General features: G+C 53.1%; 1 protein-coding gene and 1 pseudogene across 2 annotated transcripts in view; one reads left to right on the top strand and one right to left on the bottom strand.

The window, feature by feature from the left end:
• Positions 1 to 25,044, top strand: part of NCS1 (neuronal calcium sensor 1) — a 58,339-nt gene that overhangs the window by 23,607 nt on the left and 9,688 nt on the right. Inside the window, exons 3-7 of the mRNA XM_082656853.1 lie at positions 12,963 to 13,101; positions 14,812 to 14,890; positions 16,378 to 16,466; positions 16,827 to 16,904; positions 19,937 to 20,054. Coding sequence (XP_082512979.1) covers positions 12,963 to 13,101; positions 14,812 to 14,890; positions 16,378 to 16,466; positions 16,827 to 16,904; positions 19,937 to 20,035 — 484 coding nt within the window. The 3' untranslated portion in view covers positions 20,036 to 20,054. The remainder of the gene's footprint in view (positions 1 to 12,962; positions 13,102 to 14,811; positions 14,891 to 16,377; positions 16,467 to 16,826; positions 16,905 to 19,936; positions 20,055 to 25,044) is intronic.
• Positions 8,564 to 9,283, bottom strand: LOC309824573 (acireductone dioxygenase-like; annotated as a pseudogene). The gene is made up of 2 exons: positions 9,268 to 9,283; positions 8,564 to 9,132 (listed from the first exon to the last, which is right to left on the bottom strand). The product of its transcript is annotated as an acireductone dioxygenase-like (transcript).

The following is a 25,044-nucleotide window of genomic DNA, read 5'->3' as shown; positions in this document are numbered from 1 at the left end:
GGGTGGGAGAGGGTGTGTTGGCTTTGTGCTGATGAGACGGCAGTCCAGCTGCCCAGGACAGCGGCACGTGGAGGACCCTCTGAGATCGGCTTATCTACAAACCAGTCCAGGCAGCCCTTGTTCAGATTCCTTTGTTCACAGGAGACTGACATAGATCCAGTTGAACTGGGATGGGGGTGGGGTGGTGGTGACTCCTTGCCTTGTGTGGCATCTAAGGACCACCAGTGTTAATTGCAGACTCTGCTCATCCAAGGGAGGGTTTTGGACCAGAAACAAGTCAGGAGACTGGATCCCAGGCCCAGCTTTTTCCCTAAATCATCCCGTAGCCTTGAGAAGTCTCTTCTCTAGAGTTCAGCCACCCTGTCTATAAAGTGATTGATCAGAGTGGATCAAGGATGGCAGATAGGTTTCTTTTTGGATGCCAGCTCTAATCAATGCATAGTAGCTGCCTGGAGTGCTGTGTTAAGAAGGACTCTGAGGCTGTATATCATGGAGCAAACCGAAAGTATAGCACCATTAATGCCTGGAAGGTCTGGAATGGATTAGTTATGCCTGCCCTGGGGCAGAGAGGGGAGAGTGGTATACTGTCTGTCATTGTGGAATGTGGAGCAGACAGGGGAGACTCACACATGGTAAGGTGAACCTGAGTTGGGAGTAGGTGAGCGAGGAGGCGAGCTTGGAGACCTTCCAGAAAGTTTGGTGGCTTAGAAATGGACTCTGCTCCTACCTCTTCCTATCCAAGTGACCTCAAGTGATCCAACCCCCCTCAGCCTCCGTTTCCCCACGTGTGTGACAAGAATGATGAGGCATCAGGGCGACATTCCCTGTAAAGGTCCCAAGAGATGACAGCCTTGGCAGTGGTCTTCCGTCGACTGTTCAGATGGGGAGCTGAGGCCTACAGATGTGCCCTCCATCACAGCAGGCCGCAGCAGGGCCCAGGCCACGAGATGCCTGGTGGAGCCCTGCTGGGGGCAGGGCCAGGCTCCCCAGGGGCCACTGCTTACACCTCCCTGTCCTTGAGTCCAGGTGGCAGAGGGGGAGAGCTGTGGCTGCCCTGCTTGGCTCTGCTGACCCCTTGCTGGAGACCCCGGCTAGGTGGGCAGGACCTGGGTGGCGAGCTGGCTGTGCCCCACGGGGGGAGTGGATGCAAAGGGAGCAGCTGCCACTCCCTTCTTCCTCCCCCACATCCTGGGACCCAACAGGTGGGCCTGACCTGCCTCTGACCTCATTTTCCACTTCTGCACTTCCCCAGGTGAGCGTTCCAGAAATACTGCTGCTTCTAGGTTTTTTTTTTTTTTTTTGGCTGCGTTGGGTCGTTGTTGCTGTGCGCAGGCTTTCTCTAGTTGCCGTGCACGGGCTTCTCATTGTGGTGGCTTCTCTTTGTTGTGGAGCACAGGCGCTAGGCGTGCGGGTTTCAGTCGTTGCAGCATGCAGGCTCAGTAGTTGTGGCTCACGGGCTCTAGAGCGCAGGCTCAGTAGTTGTGGCATAAGGGCTTGGTTGTTCCGTGGCCTGTGGGATCTTCCTGGACCAGGGATCAGACCCGTGTCCCCTGTGTTGGCAGGCAGATTCTTAACCACTGTGCCACCAAGGAAGTCCCTGTTTCTAGGTCTTTATCTGTGAGGCTCTCCCTCCTGGATTGCCGTACCCGGCCTTCCCGAGCCTCTGTCACTCACTTTTCCCACCCTTCCTTTCGGGGCCATCTGAACTCCACTCTCCCAAGGCTTACCTAAGTCACCTCCTCCAGGAAGCCTTCCTGGATTCCCCATCTGTACATAATCCCCCTCCTTCCCACATGGCAGCCAGAGGGGTCTTTGTTGAGCGAATATTCAACGATGCCAGGCTTCTGCTTAAACTCTCCCTGGACTCAGGTGAAGTCTGCACCTCTGGCATGGTCACGTGGTTACGAGGCCCGGCTCAGGCCAGCCTTGCTGTCCCGACCCCTCCAGTCTCACTGCCGTTTCCTCCTCTCCTCTGCCCTCTGCCCTCTGGCCTGCCCAAATTGCTATCCGTTCCCGAATTCGCCTTACTTTCTGGGGCTTCCTGACCTTTGCCTGGGCTGTTCCCCCTTCTGGGAACACCCCTCCTCGTCTTTGCTTGGCCACCACCTCCTCACCCTCAGGCCTCCTTCCCTGAAACCTCCTGAGCCCCCAGCTTGAGTCAGGGGCCTCCACTGACCTCCCACAGCCCAGTGTCACAGCTGGGGACACACCAGGCACAAACAGGACACACCTGGGACAAACAGCAGGTACAGGTCTGCGTCCCCCTCCGCCTCCCCTCCTGGCCTCGAGGCCGGCTCTGCCCTGTTCACTGCTGTGTCCCCAGGGCCCGGCCACAGCAGGTGCTCAGCACCCATCCGTCGCCCCGAGGTGCTTCACGTACACATTGTCATCGACTCCTGGGCGCTGTCCCGGGGGCCGACATGGTTTATCGTCTCCATGGCGATGGGAGAACTAAGCTGAGGCTCAGAGGTCAGAGCAGGGACGAGGACGAGGTCTGTCCTTGCGACGTGGCAGATGCCTCCCCAGTGCTGCTGTGTGCTGGGTGCGCTCTCAGATGTGGCCTTGTTCATTTTGTCCTCGTAGTCACCCAGAGCGGGGTCCCACCATGGCTAGACGAGGCTCCTGAGCCCCGGGAGGTGCAGGGCACACCTGAGCCCTGGCATCCTCCCCTGCTCCCCTGGGGCGTCCCCAGGAGAGACAGGAGGCAAAGTGGCCAGAAGGGATCCGGAACCAGGGCTTGAGCTGAGCAACCTTGGACAAGTTACTGGACTGCTCGGTGCCTCAGTTTCCCCATCTGGAAAGTGAGGGTAATAATCGTCAAGCTTTATAGGAATACCGTGAAGAATGAATGAGCTAATTCATACACAGCGTCTGGAACAGAGCCTAGTAATAAGTTCTCTGTTTTGTTAATAATGCTAATACACTAATAACACTGATCAGGATAACCATGGAGGGATCCTGAGGTTGAGGGTCCTCCCCTCATTATGTCGATGGGGAAACTGAATCCCAAACAGGTGGAGGGATTTTTGGTCCTTCATCAAGCTGACATCTGAGCCGTGACCTGGACAACAGGACTCAACCACAGAACGGTGTTCCAGGCACAGGGAACGGCAAGGACAGAGGCTCAGCAGTGGGAAGGGGCTTGGTGTGTTTGAAGAACAGCAGGGAGGCCAAGGAGGCCGGCCTGGAGGGGACAGTTGAGGCTTCTACAACAAAACCAGGGCCCTTGTGATGCCCAGTCCTTGCTGTAGGGGAACTCTCTCTAAAGAGCTTATAAAGAAAAATATAGATCTTTTCTTTGCCACAAAGTTCCGTGGACCTCAAGTAAATGCCCTTTGACTCATTTTGGTGGTGCCTTTCTCTAACCCTCTTGGGTCAGCCCACCACCCACCTCACTGTTGTATCCTAGAATGGTTATACCCCACAGGGTGAAGGTAGACTAGGGATGGTTAAACAGCAACACTCATACCGCCACTCTCCCCACCTGTGTCCACAGCAGACATCAGTAATGGATCACAGATTATGGCACTCTGGATCAGTCTCCTCCAGTGCTGTGGGCAGACCGTGTAATTATTCTTAGCACACGAAATGAACCAATTTGTAATCCCATGATGGGCCTACACCTCCCTGGTTCACTGGGACCATAACACAAGACTGCTGGGTTAGAGGCCAGATCCAATCAGCCCACTATCCCCTCTGTCCTTTGCACAGGAAACAAATGGGACAAGCACCTGCATCCCAAGTGCCCGGGCCCATTTCAGAGGACCCTTTCTCACCACGGCCTCCAGCCATGCCCTTTCATGTCCTAAATGGCTCTCTGGCACCTGATAGCTGGGGAATGCCTGCCCTTCCTTGGGAAAACTGAGGTTCCTGAGCCCAGACTACCAGGGCAGCAAACAATTTAGCACCAAACCATCTGGGGTGGGATTGGGAAATGGGAGGGAGGGGCACACGGAGAGCAGCGGGGTCGCAATGGACAGAGTTTTCCTGTCCCACCTGTGACATGTGTGGGTGGATTCAGCCAGGGCGGCTTCAGTTTCCTCCTGTGTTTCTCTCTCTCTCTTGCTTAAAACCCTTCGTGGCTTCTTACTGCACTTAGAATAAAGATCCAGCCTTTATTGCCTGGTCCTCGGGGCTCCCCAAGGTCTCTGGCCTCACCGTCTCCCCGGCTTACCAGGCACCAGCCACACTTACTGTCCCTCAGCCATGCCACGCTCCTTCCTACCTTAGGGCCTCCATCCTTGCTGTTCCCTCTGCCCCAGATCTTGGCATCTTCGCTGCAATGTCACCTCCTGGGAGAGGTCTGCACTGACCACCCTGCCCCTGTTTCTCCAGCCTGGTACAGGATCGTCTTGTTTGGTGCTGACTTTCAGTAGCTGCTCCCCAGAATAGGAACCAGACCCAGGGGTCTTCTGTGACTCTGTTACTTGTCCTGGGCCACCCAGTGAGCAGAAGCAGAGCTGGGCACATCCCAGGTCCTCCAGGAGAGCTGAGGCCCCAGGTGGTCAGGACTGCAGACCAGGCCACAGGGATGTGATGCCTGAGCCGGGCCAGCTGGGCGCTCACCTCACACCCGGCTTCATGCTGGACACCCATGGTGTCATCTCTGCTGCTCCTAGCTCTGTATTTGGCAGAGACGGGAGGAGGCTGGGGCGTCAGGAGGTGGGGCCAGTGTCAGGTCCACAGCCAGCCCGAGGCCCCTGCCCACCGGATCCCTTGTTCTTGACCAAGCTCCATTCACCACAATGGAAGGTCGGGAACCTCGGTGGGGACTGACTAGGAAACTGTAGCAGGTCCCAGGCCCTTAAAGGCGACCGTGAAATTGTGATCACCTGGAGGGTGAAGGGAACGCCATCCCAAGGGGGAACAGCAGGGCACAAATAGTGCCCCAACACAGTTCCATGATGAAGATAGTGGAGGGAAAAGAAGATGGAAAGGAGACTGGCCAGAGGCTAGAAGTGGGTGTGCTGGGGGTGGTGGCATCATGGGTATTCTTTTTTCTCTTATATTTTCTATTTTACAAGTTGTCTGTAATGCTTTTGTTACATTTATAATAACCAAATAACCCGATGGTATTGTAACAAAAAGTGGGCGGAAGCAGGAGGAATTCTGCAGCCGCCTCCACGGGGCCAGCTGTCAATCCTGGACCCTCCTCCGCAGTCACAGCTGTGGGTAAGGAGGCCGCCGCCAATGCCGTGGGGTCAGTCCAGGAACAGCCCGTTTTACAGATGAAGAAACTGAGGCTCTGAGGGGCAGAGACACTTGCCTGGGTCTCACAGCTCTGTGTGTGTGTGTGGAGTCTGGGTCCAGCTTGCTGGCCTCCACGGCCTGGGCTACGGAGGCTCAGCTCTGCTGGCTCTGGCTTTGGGAAACCCCACAGAGCTGAAGGCGGTGGAGGATGGGGGGACGTGGTGAGGAGAGAGATGGGGGAGGGGAGAGGAGCGGGGAAGAGGCCTCATCCTCATGGATGTGATCGAGCCCCTCCTCCAGGATCATCTGAAGGCAGGTCTCCAGGGAGCTGGGAGGGGAATGCCGGGGGAAGGGAGGTGTTTGAAGAGATAATGGGAGAACAGTTTACCAGGGCCGCTGTGGCAGTCCCTCATTGCAGCTGGGGGTTACGCTTTATTATTTATCCATCTATTTACTTCCCACTTTCCACACTGCGGAGAGCAGCATCTGCCGCACTTAACCCTGGCAGGGAGGGAGGTGGGCATGGAGGGCTATGCGAGGCTGGCTTCAAGCTGGGTCCCAGAGGACGAGGCTCTGTGGGAACTGCAAGCAGTGAATTCCAGAAAGTCCTAGCAGGCTGGTGCCTTTGGGGACCCAAGGCCCTGGCGGCGTTGGGGATGCTGGGGGCCACAGAGAACGGGGATGCTGAGCTGGAGTTGGACCCGTGCCTCATGGCCAGCGTGCATTCATGCATTCACTCATCACTCATTCATTCATTAATTCACTCCCTCATTGCTCCCTCATGCCTTCATTCACTCATTTATTCATTCATCCGGTCACTTATTCACTCCCTCATTCATTCAGTCACTCATTTGCTCCTCATTCATTCAGTCAGTCACTCCTTCATTCATTTATTCACTCCCTCATTCACTCCCTTACTCCTTCATTCATTCACTCACTCCCTCATTTGCTCACTCCTTCATTCATTCTCTCACTCTTTCACTAATTCATTCATCCGCTCACTCATTCCTTCATTCATTTGTTGGTTCATTCATTCCGTAAGTCTTTACTGAGCACCTATTATGTGCCAGGCCCATGGCCAGCACTGGGGGCAGCAGGGACTGGGGGAGACGAGGTGCTGGAGTCCCCTGGGGCACACAGGCTGGCGCAGTGGCGGTTAGAGGCGGGGTGGGAAGCTTACAGGGAGGAAGCCCAGCGTTGAGTCGGGAGTGTTTTATAAGTGGCATTCAGCCTTCAGTGTTTTTATGAAGTGACAGATTTCTTTTTTTTTCCCCTTTCCCTTTTAAAGAGGCTTAAGAATGCAGTTGTCAAATCTGGGATTTTTTTCTCTCGTCTCCACCCCATCGTGGAGAGCTGGTTCCCAAGCACAGTCAACCGTGCCGAAAACCTGTGCTCTGGTGGCTGGAAACTGGGTGTGTGGAGCTCAGGAGCCGTGCCACGTCCCAGGCTCGGTTCCACAGCTTCTCCTCCCATCCCCAAAGAGAGTTGAGACCCCTGCTCTTGAACACGGTTGTGGGAGGGGTGGTCTCCATATAAATTCCTCAGAAGGCTGTTTGTGCCTCACTCCCCCTCCCCGGCCTAACCTGCACCAGCGACAGTGCCAGGATTACTGCTGCTTCCACCCTTGGTCTGGAGTCAGGCTGAAGGCACTGAGGAAAGCAGGCCACGGAGGCTTCAGGCCTCGCTGCTGACTGGCCGCACACAGAGGCGGCGGCAGGGTCCAGTTGTGGCTCCCCATTTGCTAGCTGTGCAGCTCCAGTAGGTATTTACTGAGCACCTGCAGTGGGCCCTGCAGATTCGGGGTGAGCTATAAGACGGGGTCCCTGCCCTGACGGACCCTGTGGTGCACTCACTGGCCCAGGCATCATACAGGCTACAGGCACAGCTGCGAGGCCCAGGCCAGGGACAGGGTGCTGTGAGTGTGTCAACCGGTGTGTATACTGGGGTCTTGGGTGGCCAGAGCGGGCTTCTCTAGGGGAGATGCACTGAAGCCAAGAAAAAAAGGGGGAAGGAGGAGGGGAAGGAGTGGGCCGGGCAAAAGAAATGCCGTGTGAAGGCCCTGAGCCAGGAGATTTAACAGCCCCCAGCCTCAGTTTCCCCATCTGTACAATGGGCATAATAATCCTCCCCTCCTGGGGCTGTTGAGACGATTTGGTGAAATGGTGCCTGGAAATCACATAGCTCCGTGCCCGGCTCTCAGTAGGTCCCTATTATTCAGAATTGCAGATCACTGGAAGGCAGACACTGGGGAAGACCCTTTCCCCCGCTTTGTGGGGGTCCCCAGAGACCATCTAGCCCCGTGGTTCTCCACTGGAGTGATTCTGCTCTGGGGGGATATTTGACACTGTCTGGAGACACTTCGGGTTGTCATAACCTGGGGCGGGGGTGCTCCTGGCATCTAGCAGGTAGAGGCCAGGGATGCCGGTAAACCACCGGACAGACCCCCATGACCAAGAATCATCTGACCCCAAATGTCAGTGGCGTGCGTGGAAAAACCCTGATCTAGTCTAAGTCACTTATTTTACCAGCAGGGAAACTGGGGGGCATTGCAGGGAAGGGGTTTGCTCGGGCCCCTCTCACAGTGAGACAGGATGGGCCAGGACTGGAGCACAGGGCAGGCCCCAGAGCAGGTTTCCAGGCAGCAGCGTGTCTGAAGGAGAGAGGGGGTGAGGGCGGGGAGAGGGAGAGGCCCAGGCCTGTTGGAACCTGAGCCTGGGTCAGGGATGGGGCTGCAGTCACGTACATCTCTCAGTCATCCTGGGATAGAATTCTTGGGCAGGAACTCTGTTATTTTTAAAATTTTTGTTTGTTTTCTTTTAACGTTAAGGCAGCTACTATATTTTGAACAAGAAAGTGGCATAAGTAAGCGAGTGTCCCCCTAACATGCCAGCTCGTCCCCCACGGCACCCCACCGCCCCCAGCTTCCCCCGTGCTTTGGGAGAAAAGCATCTTTTCTCTGCCCAGTCCTGTCATCCACTGTCACCCCTCTGCACAAGGCAGGCATGGCCTCGCCTGGTATCTGCTTAAAGTCCAAAAATTGTCCAGATGGCGCAGCTAAACGGCTGCATCTGGGGAGATGAAATTCATTCGGTCAGAGCTGAAGGCACCAGCTGACACAGGGCCACTGACCCCTGATCCTGAATCAGAGAAAATGAACGCGTTTGCCCAGCTTTCCACAGGTGCTTCCACGTACGAACAAGTTCTGTAGCCCCTTCCATTAAAATGTTTTCTGATCAAACGATCTTGCAGACGAAAGCTCACCTAGCCTCAAGTCTACAACACAAAAGCAAGGAGAAAATGACAGATTTTCTGCTGCCATCACATCGGGAACCTTCACAAGGGGGGCCGGGGTGCACAAGGCCCCAGGGCACCGCTAGGCTGTCTGCGCCAGTGATTCCAGGTTCTGCCTCCGGGCCTCGAAGTTTGTCAGCCGGCCGGTTGTATGCCGTCCACACCGGGTCTCCCACAGACAGCCGCGTGGCCTTCTCGTATTTCTTCTCGTCCGATGTGAAACGGTGGTAAATCCCGGCAGGGAGAATGATCGTGTCTCCTTTCTCCATGATGGTCCGGATCCACCCGTCCTCTTTATCTCTCACGTCAAAGTACCCACCGCCGACCAAGGTGACGCGAATCTTGTCGTCCAGGAGTAAATGCTCCTTGTAAATCATCTTGGTCTTTTCTTCGTAATTTGGTACTTTGTCTCCGCCTGTGGTTATTATGTCCATCCAGGAGTAGATTCTCTCTTTTCGGATCTTCTCTGATTCTGGATCATTCTCATATTTGTAAAGGACCCCGAGCCCGCGCAGCTGCTCCAGGCCGACCGGGCGCACAGGCTCCGCGTGGTGGGGCCACGGCGGTTGTCAGCCGAGTCGTCCACGTTCCGGGCCTGCGCCGTGGCGGAGCCGGGGTCACTGCCGCCTTGCCCCAGACCCGTGCTGCGACCTGCTCAGGCTGGTCTCAAGAGCTCTGTTATTAAGCCGCAGGTCCCTTGGGTGCCTGCCGTGGGGTGGGGTGTGGGTGGGGGTGTGTGCCTGGGTGAGTGTCCTGGCTCGGCCCACCACGGGGGCTGGGCTGCACCTCGGAATCGGACCATGGCAGGAAGTCTTGGCCTCAGAGCTGTGAGGACTTGAAGAGCAAATTTGGGGCCTGGGGCAAGTGGGACGTCTGGGACAGACCTCCTCCCCTCTGCTCCAGCGAGACAGGGTGCCCCCCGTCTTCTGATGATGAACGATGGATGGGGTTATGCAATGTTTGGGGAGCAGGCTCTTGGCTTTCCATGGGGCTGGGGCCAGTGCAGCCTGGCAAAGAGGGAGCCTGAGAGGCAGGAGTCCCGGGTGTGAGCCCTGTATCTGCTGCTAACTTGCTGTGTGACCTTGGGCCAGTCTCTCTCCCTCTCTGGGCCCCCAGTTCCCCATCAATCCACAGAGGGGTGGGCGTATATCTGTGGTGCTCTAACCATCTGCATGGAGTTCTCAGGTTCTGACCACGGTGCCCAGGGCTTAGGAAGAAGACGCCTGACACCTGGCCTCTCCCTCTCTCTGTGTGTTCATTCGTTCATTCATTCATTCATTCATTCAACTCATTCATTGAGCTCACTGGACATTAACTGAGCCCCCGTTATGTACAAGGCGTCGGGGCACTGGGAGTTCACTGTTGGGTGGAGGACACAGCCTGGTGGCAAACATGACACAGCGTGGTTCACGCTGCGCTGGGGTCGTTCACGGGATGGGGGAGCAGATGAGCAGGCACAGGGACCTGCAGGCCCAAAGGCCTGGCGGCTGGATGGCATGGCAAGCTCTGGAAAGCGCGGCGGGGTGTGGAATATGGGTGGCGTGGGGCGGTGAGGGTGTGTGGCCAGAGGAGGCGGGGCCGTCAGGCTGGAGCAAACCCTCATCGACTGGGCCCCTGAGGGGTGGGCCTGCTGCTAATGGCAACAAGGGAGCTGGGGCCCCACAGTGACAGTCTCTGCAGGGGAAACCAGATAGTCCCCTGGAGGCTCCCCACCGAGGCCAGCCTGCCTGTACCCACCTGCCCCCAATAAAGCTTCAGGGCCCCCCGCAGGTGCTCACAGCACTGACAGCTCCCGCTGCTGCGGCACCTGCACTGTCTTCCCTCCTAGGAGCCAGGCACCCGCAGGGGCCGGGCCTCGAGACGCCTCTGGGCACCTTTTGTTCTCCCTTTATTGTTTTTCATAATCTTTTCAAATTACTCAAGTGACACACAGCCATTGTGGGGAAATGGGAGGCTCTGGGGGACACGAGGGGAAGCGATGGCCCCCCTCTGGCCTCCAGAGCCGGCTGTGCCCCGCTGTGGTCATCACGGCCTGGCGCCGGGCCTGTTCCCTCCTCCTGTCCAGGGACGCATCCTGCCCAGGGGCCTGGGGTCATGGACCAGATCTTGGCTCTGACACGCTCCTCTCTGGCTCTGCGTCCTGGCCCAGATGTGAAGGTTTGAGCCTGGAACACCCAGTTGGGAAGGAGGCTTCAAGGGGAGGGACCCGGAGGGGCCGAGTTCCTTTCTGGTACCTGCTGTGGGAGGGGCCCTGACCTCTGTGCCTCAGTGCCTTCATCTGTGAAATGGGGATCACCGAACCCACTGAGCAGGGCTGAGTGGCGACTGCAGGAGGAACCGCCCACGAAGGCTTAGGCCAGTGCCCGGCACGGGGCTGTTGTCAGAGGTGCAGGTGGTGGCGAGATGGGGCAGCGATCCTGGTTACTGGGCCGGGACAGCCTCCCTGGGCCTCTGGCCCCTCGAGGTGCCCCAGGGGGTGGGTGGGGAGGCACGCACAGACCCAGCCGTTTTCTACAGCCTCATGCTTGCTGGGGAGCAGTGCGGGAGGGTGGGTGCCTACGGCAGCGCAACGCCACGCCCCACTCCATCTCCCAGCCTCGCCCTCACCCCTAAGGAACCGCTGACATGTTAGCAAGAGTCTTGTCTTGCTTTGTTTCTGACATCTGACCTTGATCACTTAGGCCTCAGAATTCCCAAGGCTCTCTACTTCCGGTGCCCTGCGTGTGCCTTCACCCAGCCTGGGCCCCTTAGCTTGTTCTCTGATGGGTGGAGGGACAGTGGCTTCTCCACATGCTCTCTGTGTATACGGCCCTCAGTCACGGCGCCACCAGCAACTTTCCCGGGACGTGACGGGAGAGTGGCCCTGGGTAGACCAGAGAACGGGGGGCTGGAAGGAGGGGACATCTTCAGCGAGCCCGTGTCTCTGAGCATCTGGCCCCATCAGTGGTTACTCTGAACCCCACCTCGGCTCCAGTCTGGGCTGCAAGGACTTGCAGATCTCCCCGTCTCAAAGCCTCAGTTTCCTCATCTTTAAAATGGGCTTGGGACTTCCCTGGCGGTCCAGTGGTTAGGACTCCGCACTTTCACTGCTGGGGTCCAGTTTCAATCCCTGGTCGGGGAACTAAGGTCCCACAAGCCACGTGGCCAAAAAAAAAAAAAAAAAGGGGGGCTTCATCATAGGGCTCATAGGGCTGTATGGGCGTTCCAGGAGAATCAGGTTTGCAAAGTTCCCAGCAGACAGTGGTCCAGCAGAGGTAGCAGCTGGTAGCTGATAATAGCTGACCCCTCTCTCTAGCCCCCCTTTGTGCTGGGAATCCTCCTCAGGGGAATGTATGTCCTGGTTGGAGTTGCCAAGCTACACGCAGGAGCCAACTTATGAACTGATTTAAAAGAACACATTGGGGCTTCCCTGGTGGCACAGTGGTGGAGAGTCCGCCTGCCGATGCAGGGGACACGGGTTCGTGCCCCGGTCCGGGAAGATCCCACATGCCGCGGAGCGGCTGGGCCCGTGAGCCATGGCCGCTGAGCCTGCGCGTCCGGAGCCTGTGCTCCGCAGCGGGAGAAGCCACAACAGTGAGAGGCCCGTGTACAGAAAAGAAAATAAAAAACAAAAAAATAAAAGAACACATTGAGGTCATGATACTAAAGATCATGCCATTGCTTATTTTTTACGCCCAGCCCTGTGCCAAGTATGCTGCATCATCATCTCACGCAGTCCCCGCAAGATGGATGTGATAACTGTCCCTGTTTATAGATGAGGAGAGTCAGGCTCAGAGAGGTGAAGGCACCTGCCCGAGGATGCAGCTAGCAAATGGCAGGACTGGGGTTTGGGCTGCAAAGCCATGTTGCCATCAGCTGGCCGGGTATCTGGAGGGTCCCTGGGCACTGGGAATGCAGGGTGGACAGGTCCAGTTGGAAACCACCAGGATGCCCTCCGAGCTTGCTGGGCGGCTCCCGCGTCGTTTACACAGTTCTCTGGGAACAGAGGCAGGGGAGCGGGTGTGTGCACACTGCGGGGTGCAGGCATGTGGGAGGAGCCAGCTGCCGGCCCCATATGGTGGCTCTGCCCACCAGCGCCACCAGCACCACCAGCCTGCCTGGCTCCGGGAGGGGCTCAGTGGAGAGGGTCGGGGAGGGAGGAGTACCTTGTGCGAGTGTGGGACTTCCGGGAGGTCGTTCATGCAAGTTTTGTTTTAGTCACCTGTGTGGAGCAGGGGGCCGAGTGGCCAAGTGACTCTTATCCCTCTGGGACAGATGAGGCTAAGAGAGGTGTGGCCACCTGTCCCAGGTCACACAGCTAGCGAGAGGCAGAGGTGGGATGAGTCCATGCCTGTGCAGTCCAGGTCTGTGCTCACAACCCCGTGTGGCACTGTCTCCCTGGACAGGGACTCACAGGCTTTCAGGGCGCTGGGCAGGAGCTCCCAGCAGGTGGGTGATGCTGGAGTCTCCTTTACCCTCTCTCACCTGGCCTCTACCTCCAGGTACAAAGGCTTCATCAAGGACTGCCCCAGCGGGCAGCTGGATGCAGCGGGCTTCCAGAAGATCTACAAGCAGTTCTTCCCGTTTGGAGACCCCACCAAGTTCGCCACATTTGTTTTCAACGTCTTTGATGAAAACAAGGTGAGCTGGGAATTGACAGGGCCTGTGCCAGCCTGGAGTCCCCTCCCTCCTGCGGCAGCCTGCGCGGCTCCACACCCACGCTGTCCTGCTGATGTTGCATTCCAGAGAAGGAACACAGACGTGTGCGCTCACACACGCACATATACACACAAACGCACGCACACGTGTGCACACCCACACGTGCTTATACACAGATGCACACAAATGCATGCATGCACACACACATACATGCACTCATTGTACACAAATGCACGCACGTATACACATTGCAGGAGCTCACCCACACACAAGGAAGCCACAGAGATCCGTGTATGCACACACATACCATGCACACAGACATACACGTGTACACACATGCACACATATGTATACCTTGACCCTTTCCTTACAAGCACAAAATGCAGATGCCGCCAGGGATAATAACAGGATTTATAATCACAACTGACATTTACTGAACATTTACTACGTACTACGCTCTTTATGTGGATTTTTTTTTAAAATAAATTTATTTATTTATTTTATTCTTGGCTGCATCGGGTCTTTGTTGCTGCGCACGGGCTTTCTCTAGTTGTGGCGAGCGGGGGCTACTCTTCGTTGCGGTGCGCGGGCTTCTCACTGCGGTGGCTTCTCTTATTGCACAGCATGGGCTCTAGGTGCGCGGGCTTGGTAGTTGCAGCACGCAGGCTCGGTAGCTGTGGCTCGTGGGTGCAGGCTGAGTGCAGGCTGAGTAGTTGTGGTACACGGGCTTGCTACGTGGATTATTTTTAGTGAGACCTTACAACCAACTACCTGGAGGGATGCCTTTGAATTGCCCCCATTTTGCAGATGAGGAAACTGAGAATCATATAATATGGGATCTTTTGTGCCTGGCTTCTTTCACTGAGCATCGTGTTTTCAAGGCTTATCCGTGTTGCAGCGTGTCCCTTCCTGGTGACGGCCACCCTGACAGTTGGCACATCCGCCACTGGGGCATCTGCGGTCCTCCAGACTCTGTGCCACGCTGGCATGTTTCCCGGCTCACTTGTACTCAAGGTGGACGTACTGTAACTTGTTTCCCTGCTCCGTGCTGTAGGACACTCGGATTTTTTCTGCTCTGTCATGCCCTGGCTTTCTCCGCAGGTGGCCTCAGCGGACGATCACACTGCCTGGCCCTGGGAAGAGCTCTGGCCTCTCCGGACCTCAGTTTCCTTATTTGCAAAATAAATAGGATTGAACAATCCAGAGCCCCACCTTTTTCTAAAGTCTCTGAGCCTGTGGTTCAAGGCCGAGGAGGAAGGGGTTTCTGGGCAGGAGAAAGGGACTCCTGCCCAGAGGGTCCCTCTTCCTCCCACCAGATGTGGAGTGTCAGGCTCTCCCTTTGGTCTCACCCGTTTCCCTGTCCCTCCTGCCTGGATTTTCCCTCTTTTTTTTTTTTTTTGGCCACACCATGCAGCACGTGAGATCTTTGTTCCCCAACCAGGGATCAAACCCGTCCGTGCCCCCTGCATTGGGAGCACAGAGTCTTAACCACTGGACTGCCAGGGAAGTCCTCTTTTCCCATTTCTAATCCCACCCTCTCCCCATCCCCTTCCTTCTCATCACCCTCATTCCCGTACTCTCCACTTGGGTGTCTGGTACCTGCTGCCGCCCATCACCACCTGCCCAAGGTGCAGCCTGACCAGGTGACTCAGCGCTAACTGAGGCCCACCCCCACTCCCCTCTCTCCTGCAGGATGGGCGGATTGAGTTCTCTGAGTTCATCCAGGCGCTGTCGGTGACCTCGAGGGGAACCCTGGATGAGAAGCTGCGGTGTAAGTCCTGCCCCCTGGGCTCTATGGGGCGGCCACTGGGCGGTCCCAGGCGGGAGGGAGGCCAACTACCTGGGCCAGGTCATCTGTCTGGGGCTGAGAGTGGCACAGATGTCCTGCCCTTCCAGGTCAGAGGCAGTTTCTTGGAGGAGGCCAGGCAGGAGGAACGTGTCTTCCTTAGATGCGTGGACAGATGGGGCGGGAGCAAAGGGGCATCCGAGCAGGTGCAGACATGGGACCTCGGGCAGGACAGCGTGGAGTTAAAAGACCTGGTTCCAGGGCTGGACCCACTACTTAGGAGGCTGTTTTGATGACTGATCTCATTCATTCACTTATTTACTGGTTCACCCAACAGATGTTGACCAAACACGGCCGCGTGTCAGTGCTGAGCAGAGGCCAGGACCCACGGGTGCATCAGATAGACGGGCACCTGCCCTCGCGGCTGTCAGTCTAGCTCAGGGACCTTATCCAAAAGACCCCAGAAAACTGCAGCGGAGGCAGGAAGAGGGAAGTGTGAACCGACAGGAGAAGAACTGACCCTGTTATGAGTCAGGAGCTGAGCTGGGAAGGGTGAAGGTGCCAGGGAGGGAGGAGGGAAGAGGGTTCCAGGCAAGGGAAACAGCATGTGCGAGGCCCTGAGGAGGGATGAGAGAAGGATTCAGAGGGGAGAGTGTGCAGGCTCGTGCTGCTGCGAGAGGGGATCTGGAGAGAAGATGAAAGCAGCTGGGCCAGAGCTCACTTCCCACTGAGACACTTCCACTGCTTTGCATCAGCACCGAGAAAACGCGACAGTTTCTTTTTCTTTCTCTTTTTAGGAATAAAAGAGGATTTTATTTATGCAGAAGCTCCTGCCCTCCCCCCCAGGCATATTATTTTATTTTCTAAGTTGATCCCAGCAGGATACAGTGTAATTGTGGAAAGGAAGTGGGCTGAAAGGAGGCAGAGGCGGGGGCATGGGGAAGGAGAGGGGGGCCTTTAGGGCTCCTCCTGGGGTCCCCTCCCTCCCACAGCTCCAGCTCCAGCCTCAGCTCTCGCAGATTCAGTGCCCCCTCCTTTTTTTTTTTTTTTTTTTGCGGTACGCGGGCCCCTCACCGCCATGGCCTCTCCCGTTGCGGAGCACAGGCTCCGGACGCGCAGGCTCAGCGGCCATGGCTCACGGGCCCAGCCGCTCCGCAGCATGTGGGATCTTCCCGGACCGGGGCACGAACCTGCGTCCCCTGCATTGGCAGACGTACTCTCAACCACTGCGCCACCAGGGAAGCCCCCCCACCCCGCTCCTTTTTATATTTAGTTTTTTTTTAATAACCCTAGTTGAAACGGCGCATGTGTTCCTGTCGTGCGTGCGCGTGCACGTGTCCCGTCTGTTTTGATGTAAATATTCATTGATTGGATGAGTAATGGGGCTGTGGTGCAGTGCGGGGGGTGGGGGTGGGGAGCATCACCCCCTTCCCCGGGCCGGGGGTCACTCTGCCCTGGCTGGTTGACCGCAGGGGCCTTCAAGCTCTACGACTTGGATAACGATGGCTACATCACCAGGAACGAGATGCTGGATATAGTGGACGCCATTTACCAGATGGTGGTGAGAGGCCCGGGTCCTATGGGGTAGGAGGAGGCAGTAGGGGCATCAAATTTAGTGACTGGGCCTGTCCCAGAGGAGGCACCCCCGTGGGACTGCTCTCCTGACCGGGGCAAGCGTTGGTCAGGTAAGGGTCACTGCCTGGGGCCGCTCAGCACATCTCCAGCTGGGCTGGCAGATGGGGGCTCGGGTGGGTGCGAGGTTCTGGAGCAGAATTACAGATGGCGGGGGACATTGCGGGGAGTGGGAGGCAGAGGGGGTCCTCATCTGGAACCTGCCCAGGTCTGGGGAGCATATTTTTGGGAAAAGGGCCCAAAGCCCAGAGTGCCAGGAGCCAGCCCCCACCTTGTCTGTCCCTGGCAGGGGAACACCGTGGAACTCCCCGAGGAGGAGAACACCCCCGAGAAGCGGGTGGACCGAATCTTCGCCATGATGGACAAGGTGAGACCCCTCCCGTAGGTGCCACTGACCACCTACGGTTCTGGCTCGAGGCAGGCAGCACACCTGGTGTGACGTCCACTAGTCCGGTTGGCAGCTGTCCCGTTCAGACATCCAGGGTTTTAAGTAAATTTGTCCAGCACTTTCTCTTTGATCAACTAAGATTCTTTATTTATTTTTTAAAATTAATTAATTAATTTATTTATCTATTTTTGGCTGCGTTGGGTCTTTGTTGCTGTGCGCGGGCTTTTCTCTAGTTGTGGCGAGAGCGGAGGCTGCTCTTCGTTTCAGTGCGTGGGCTTCTCATTGCAGTGGCTTCTCTTGTTGCGGAGCATGGGCTCTAGGCACGCGGGCTTCAGTAGTTGTGGCACGCGGGCTCAGTAGTTGTGGCTCGCGGGCTCTAGAGCGCAGGCTCAGTCGTTGTGGCACACGGGCTTAGTTGCTCTGCAGCATGTGGGATCTTCCCAGACCAGGGCTTGAACCTGTGTCCCCTGCATTGGCAGGCGGATTCTTTTTTTTTTTTTTTTTTTTGAGGTACGCGGGCCTCTCACTGCTGTGGCCTCTCCCGTTGCGGAGCACAGGCTCCGGACGCGCAGGCTCAGCGGCCATGGCTCAGGGGCCCAGCCGCTCCGTGGCATGTGGGATCTTCCTGGACCGGGGCACGAACCCACGTCCCCTGTATCGACAGGCGGACTCTCAATCACTGCGCCACCAGGGAAGCCCTGGCAGGCGGATTCTCAATCACTGCGCCACCAGGGAAGTCCCAAGATTCTTAACCTTTTAAATTCTTTGCCATGGACAAGAAATTTGGGCATTCTGGAGAAGTTGTCTGTGGACTTCTCAGAGTAATGGTTTTAAGGCATCAGATAAAATCCACAGGATTAAAAAGGAAGCTATTTTGGAATGCAGCTATCAAAATTTTTTTTTAAAGAATTTGTGATGTGGTATATGAGCTTCTTTCTGAACACATCGGATGATGAGTTACAGTGGTTTAACCACCCCACAGTTTCGAACCGATGATACGTACAGGTGATGCCTACAGCAACCGTGGAGTGTTATAAAAATGCCTCCATCCCCACAGTTGACAAAGCCACAGGTACTGCTGGTTCTGTGGGAGATCGTTACCTAGATTCATTATGGAAGGAAGAGCTAAATTTCAGTTATAAGTTAGCGAAAAGAAAGACCTCATTTTTTCCCATTTTAGTTCACAGGCCTGCTGAATTCTGTTCTCAGACCCCAGGTTAAGAAACCCTTCTTTAGGGCTTCCCTGGTGGTGCAGTGGTTGAGAGTCCGCCTGCTGATGCAGGGGACACGGGTTCATGACCCGGTCCAGGAAGATCCCACATGCCGCGGAGCGGCTGGGCCCGTGAGCCATGGCCGCTGAGCCTGCGCGTCCGGAGCCTGTGCTCCGCAACGGGAGGGGCCACAGCAGTGAGAGGCCTGCGTACCGCAAAAAAAAAAAAAAAAAAGAAAGAAACCCTTCTTTATACCAAACTTTTTTTTAAACTGGAAATTACTTCGTTTTAAACTGGAATTTGATATCAAGATGGTAAGGAAACCCACTATTGCTTGCCTTCAATAAAAGAATTCAAATGAACAGTGACCTTGGGCTTATTATTACATTCCGGCTAGGTACAGGTGCCTGCCCTGAAAGCTTTGAGCCTGAGGCCTTACTTCCTTAATTTAAAAAAGTGAGATCGTATGTCAGAGAGGCAGTAAAGACACAGAGGCTCAGACCACGCTGGGCAGACCACGCTGCGCTGCTGATAATAATCAGAAGATGTGTCCATAGGGTGCGGCAGAGAATACTAACTTCTCGCAGGGCGGTTCAATGTTATTTAACACCAAGGTGTTAAATCCCCCGCACCCCCAATTCAGACAGCCCTTATTTTGGGAAGCAAAGTCCACGCTGTAGTCAGACTGGGTGTAAATCTGGCTTCCCCAGTTAGCAGCCAGGGGGCCCTGGATAGCTGGCTGAGCCCGGCATCCTCACCGGTGAAGTGGTGCTAAGAGCAGCCCCTCTTTGGCTAAACAATACGCTGCTAAATAACCAAGAGATCCCTGAAGAAATCGACGAGGGAATAAAAAAATACCTAGAGACACATGGCAATGGAAACACGACGACCCAAAACCTATGGGATTTAGCAAAAGCACTTCTAAGAGGGAAGTTTATAGCAATGCAATCCTACCTCAAGAAACAAGAAACATCTCAGATAAACAATCTAACCTTACACCTAAAGGAACTAGAGAAAGCAGAGCAGCCCCTCTTCTTAGAGCGGCTGTGAGGACCCCATGAGACCAAGCGCACGCATAGCATGAACGGGGCCTACGGTGGACGACCCTCAAGGTCTGCCTGCGGAGCTTGTGGAAACCTCGTCACCATCTCTCTCTCTGGGTGCAGGCTGTGGGTGGCTTCCAAGGCCTTTTTCTTTTGCTCTCACGGGTTTCCTTGCAAAAGATGCTCCAGGGGAAGGGATTCTGGCCCAAACCATTTCCTTCTGCAAGAGACCCACTAAAGCCCCTTTACGTGGGCTCCGTCCAGCCTCCTTGTAGGTCTCCCGGGGGATGGCTTAAATGCCCTCCCAAGGGTGACCCCAGAGAAATGCATCAGGCTCTCAGCCCTGTGGGATTAACACCCTCTGTGGGGATGAACAGCAGTGAGGTTGCTAACTGTGGAGTTATCGGGTGCTTCCGGTCTGCGGAACGCTTTACACAGCTTGAGCTCAAGGAGTGCTCACCTCAGTGCCCTGAAGAAGCCGTTCAATTCCCTCCAGTCTCCAGATGAGGAAACAAGGGCCCAGAGAGGTGGGTCGTGTGTCCAAGGTCACCCAGCCAGGAAGTGCCCGTGTCTGTCTATGCCTGACCCCTCCCACCTAACGAGCTGCCTTGCCTCCCTCCTGACTTAACTGTGGAAGCTCTTTTGGAAGCAGCCCTGGGCTAGGCTTGGGGAGGGAGTGTCCAGGGCCCAGGGCAGAGGCCCCTGTCCTGGGAGGTTGGTTGTCCCCTCACCTTCACCCTCCTCTCTCTGCTTGCAGAATGCCGACGGGAAACTGACGCTGCAGGAGTTCCAGGAAGGATCCAAGGCGGACCCGTCCATCGTGCAGGCGCTGTCCCTCTACGACGGGCTGGTATAGTCCAAGGCCCAGAGCTGAGGTGAGTGGAGGGGGACTTGGGGCCTGGGGTGGGGGAAAGGGGGCAAACCCAGCCTCAGGACACTTGGGGTTGGCAGATAAGTACCTGAGTTTCCCGGGGGGGAATCAGGGTCTGCCCAGTTGGCAAATAGCTAGTAAGGGAGGGCCTTCACGTCAGCCAGGGCTCCTCTATTTTTGTCACTTTTATATACCGAGATTCAGCCTGAGAGTTTACTTGAATAGAAGTTTCCCTGGGTTGAAAACACTTTGAAAATACCAGTTCTCAGCCAGGGCCAGGGGCCTGGGAGAACAGGAGTCTCTCATCTTTTCTCCGTTGGGGTGGCCGAAGACCTCAGCTTCCGCTCTCTTGATCAATAGCTCCAACGTGGTTTCTTTTTTTGCCCAGATTTCCGTTAAGTGCAGGATGATGGCCCACAGAGGCCTCTGTTGCTGGCAGAGAACTGATCCCCATGGTCCTGTCCAGCTACGAACACTCTTTTTTTTTTTTTCTGGCTCTTTTTTTTTTTTTAACATCTTTATTAGAGTATAATTGCTTTACAATGGTGTGTTAGTTTCTGCTGTATAACAAAGTGAATCAGCTATACATATACATATGTCCCCACATCTCTTCCCTCTTGCATCTCCCTCCCTCCCACCCTCCCTATCCCACCCCTCCAGGTGGTCACAAAGCACCGAGCTGATCTCCCTGTGCTATGCGGCTGCTTCCCACTAGCTATCTGTTTTACGTTTGGTAGTGCATATATGTCCATGCCGCTCTCTCACTCTGTCACAGCTGACCCTTCCCCCTCCCCATATCCTCAAGTCCATTCTCTAGTAGGTCTGCATCTTTATTCCCGTCTTGCCCCTAGGTTCTCCTGACCATTGTTTTAAAAACACTCTTGTATGTGTCTCCTGGTGGACGGATGATGCATCCTCTTGATATAGATCTAAGAGTAGAATTGCTGGGACTTAGAATGTGTGTATATTTAGCTTTAGTAGATACTTCCAGAAGTTTTCCAACATGGCTGTACCATCTCCGACTCCCACTTGCGGTGTATGAGAGCTCCCATTGCCCCACATCCTTGCCAGCACTGGGTGTTCTCTGTCTTTTAAAATTTCAGCCGTTTTGGTGGGCGTGTCATGATAGCTTGCTGTCATCTGAATTTGCGTCTCACTGATGAGCACTGAAGTTGGGCACCTTGTCGTATGTGCATCCTCCGTTATACCATCACATTTTGTGCAGTGCTGTCTTAGTTATCTCGCTGCACACTGCAGTCCCGCAAAACAGCATCTGAAGAGAACAAACATCAGGAATTTGGGTACAGCTTCGTTGGGTGCCTTCGGCCCAAGGTCTCTCATGAGGATGCAGCCAAGCTGTCAGGAGGGTGGCCAACCATCCCAGTTTGCCCGGGACTGTCCCGGATTTAGTGCCGAAAGTCCCATGTCCTGGGAAACCCCTCTGTAGTAGGTAAACTGGAACGATCGTCAGCTGTTGGCCAGGACTGCGGTCTCATCTGAAGGCTTGACCGGGGGTGACCCATTTCTAAGCTCACTCATTTGGTTTGGCGGCCTCAACATGTGGCCCTCTGCACAGGGCTGCCTAACAACATGGTGGCTGGCTTCCGCCAGGGTAAGCTTTCTGGGCGGGAGGGGGAGGGAGAACCCAAGGTGAAAGCGCAGTCTTTTTATAACTCGACCTTGAGAAGCAAGACCCCATCGCTTCTTTTTTAAGAACGCCTTGGCTACCTTGGGCTATTTCTATACAAATTTTAGAATCAACTTACAAATGTCTACACACACACACATGCACACACACGCTGGGATTTTGAATGGGATTGAGCTGAGTCTGCTGTTCAGTTTGGGGGAGAATTGGCATCTTTATAATGTTGAGTCTTCCAGTCCATGAAGATGGTATATCTCTCTCTGTGTTTAGGTCTTTAATTTTTTTTTCTCTATAACATTTTGCTGTTTTTAGCTAAAAGGTCTTTCCCATCTTTTAGTAGATTTATTCCTAAGTTTTTGATGGTGTTTTAAACAGTAATTTTAAAATTGTATTTTCTGTTTGTTTCTGATTTATAGAAATTCAGTTGATTTTTGTTTATTGATCATATATCCATGGTCCTGCTAACTTCATTTATTAAATCTAGGAGTCTGCCTTAGATTCTTTTGGATTGCCTACATTCTGTTTCTTCCTTTCCTATCCCTCTGCCTTTTGTTCCTTTTTCCTGCTTCCTTGCACTGGTTGGGCCCTCCAGTCACATAGGAGTAGTGATGGTGAACGTTCTTGTCTCATTCTCAGTCTTGGGAGAAAGCGTTCAATAATTCACCATTAGTTACGATGCTTGTTATAGGTCCTTTGTAGATAGATTTTAGCAGATTTAGAAAGTTTCCCTCTTTTCTAGTTTGGTAGGAGTTACTTGTTTTTTTAAAACATCATGAGTGATATTGAACTTTATCAAAATTTTCTGCATTTATCAAGATGCTCATATGACTTTTCTCTCTTTTTTGTTGTCAGTATGATGAATTACACTGATTGATTGTGTGTGTGTGTGTGTGTGTGTGTGTGTGTGTGTGTGAATACATTTTATGGATCATCAGTGGATTCCTGTCCACTTAAATACACTACCTTTTTTTTTTCTATTCTTTTTCAAATTACTTTTCCCATTTAGGTTGTTACATAATATTGAGCAGAGTTCCCTGTGCTATACAGTAGGTCCTTGTTGCTTATCCATTTTTTAAAGAAAATTTTTAATCTTTATTGGAGTATAATTGCTTCACAATACTGTGTTAGTTGATGTTGCACAACAAAGTGAATCAGCCATATGCAGACACACGTCCCCATATCCCCTCCCTCTTGAGCCTCCCTCCCATCCTCCCTATCCCACCCCTCTAGGTCATCGCAAAGCACCGAGCCAATCTCCCTGTGCTATGCTGCTGCTTCCCACCAGCCAACGGTTTTACATTCTGTAGTATATATATATGTTGATGGTACCCTCACTTCACCCCAGCTTCACCCTCCAATCCCATGTCCTCAAGTCCATTTTCTATGTCTACCTCTTTATTCCTGCCCTGCAACTAGGTTCATCAGTACCATTTTTTTTTTTTTTTAGATTTCATATATATATGTTAGCATATGGTATTTGTTTTTCTTCTTCTCACTTACTTCACTCTGTATGACAGACTCTAGATCCATCCACCTCACTATAACTCAATTTCGTTTCTTTTTATGGCTGAGTAATAGTCCATTGTATATATGTGCCACATCTTCTTATCCATTCATCTGTCAGTGGACATTTAAGTTGGTTCCATGTCCTGGCTATTGTAAATAGTGCTGCAATGAACATTGTGGTACATGTCTCTTTTTGAATGATGGTTTTCTCAGGGTATATGCCCAGTAGTGGGATTGCTGGGTCATATGGTAGTTCTATTTTAGTTTTTTAAGGAACCTCCATACTGTTTTCCATAGTGGTTGTATCAGTTTTCATTCCCACCAACAGTGCAGGAGGGTTCCCTTTCACCACACCCTTTCCAGCATTTATTTGTTTCTAGATTTTTTGAAAATGGCCATCCTGACCAGTGTGAGGTGATACCTCATTGTAGTTTTGATTTTCATTTCTCTAATAATTAGTGATGTTGAGCATCTTTTCATGTGCCTCTTGGCCATCTGTATGTCTTCCTTGGTGAAATGTCTATTTAGGTCTTCTGCCCATTTTTTAACTGTATTGTTTGTTTTTTGATATTGAGCTCCATGAGCTGTTTGTATATTTTGGAGAGTAATCCTTTGTCTGTTCTTTCATTTGCAAATATTTTCTCCCATTCTCAGGGTTGTCTTTTCGTCTTATTTATGGTTTCCTTTGCTGTGCAAAAGCTTTTAGGTTTAATTAAGTCCCATTTGTTTATTTTTGTTTTTATTTCCGCTACTTTAGGAGGTGGGTCAAAAAAAGATCTTGTTGTGGTTTATGTCAGAGTGTTTTTTCCTATGTTTTCCTCTAAGAGTTTTATAGTGTCTCGTCTTACATTTAAGTCTTTAACACATTTGGAGTTTATTTTTGTGTATGGTGTTAGATAGTGTTCTAATTTCATTCTTTTACATGTAACTGTCCAGTTTTCCCAGCACCACTTATTGAAGAGGCTGTCTTTTTCCCACTGAATGTTCTTGCCTCCTTTGTCATAAATTAGGTGCCCATATGTGCAGGGCGTATCTCTGGGCATTCTATCCTCTACCATTGATCTATATTTCTGTTTTTGTGCCAGTACCATACTGTCTTGATTACTGTAGCTTTGTGGTATAGTTTGAAGTCAGGGAGCTTGATTCCTCCAACTCCATTTTTCTTTCTCAAGATTGCTTTGGCTATTTGGGATCTTTTGTGTTTCCATACGAATTGTAAAATTTTTTGTTCTAATTCTGTGAAGAATGCCATTGGTAGTTTGATAGGGATTTCATTGAATCTGTAGATTGCTTTGGGTAGTAAAGTCGTTTTCACAATATTGATTCTTCCAATCCAAGAACATGGTGTATTTCTCCATCTGTTTATGTCACCTTTGATTTCTTTCATCAGTGTTTTATAGTTTTCTGAGTACAAGTCTTTCGCCTCCTTAGGCAGGTTTATTCCTAGGTATTTTATTCTTTTTGTTGCAGTGGTAAATGGGAGTGTTTCCTTAATTTCTCCTTCTGATTTTTCGTTGTTGGTGTATACGAATGCCAGAGATTTCTGCACATTAATTTTGTATCCTGCAACCTTACCAAATTCATTGATTAGCTCTAGTAGTTTTCTGGTGGCATCTTTAGGATTTTCTATGTATAGTATCATGTCATTGGCAAACAGTCACAGTTTTACTTCTTGTTTTCCAACTTGTATTCCTTTTATTTCTTTTTCTTCTCTGATTGCTGTGGCTAGGACTTCCAAAACTACGTTGAATAAGAGTGGCAAGAGTGGACATCCTTGTCTTTTTCCTGATCTTAGTGGATATACTTTCAGTTTTTCACCATTGAGTATGATGCTTGCTGTGGG

The sequence above is a fragment of the Grampus griseus genome (genome assembly GCF_964374135.1).
Source record: "Grampus griseus genome assembly, chromosome: 6".
In the NCBI taxonomy this organism is placed as follows: domain Eukaryota; kingdom Metazoa; phylum Chordata; class Mammalia; order Artiodactyla; family Delphinidae; genus Grampus; species Grampus griseus.
The sequence above is the reverse complement of the archived record's forward strand: the minus strand, read 5'-3'. Positions and strand labels throughout refer to the sequence as shown.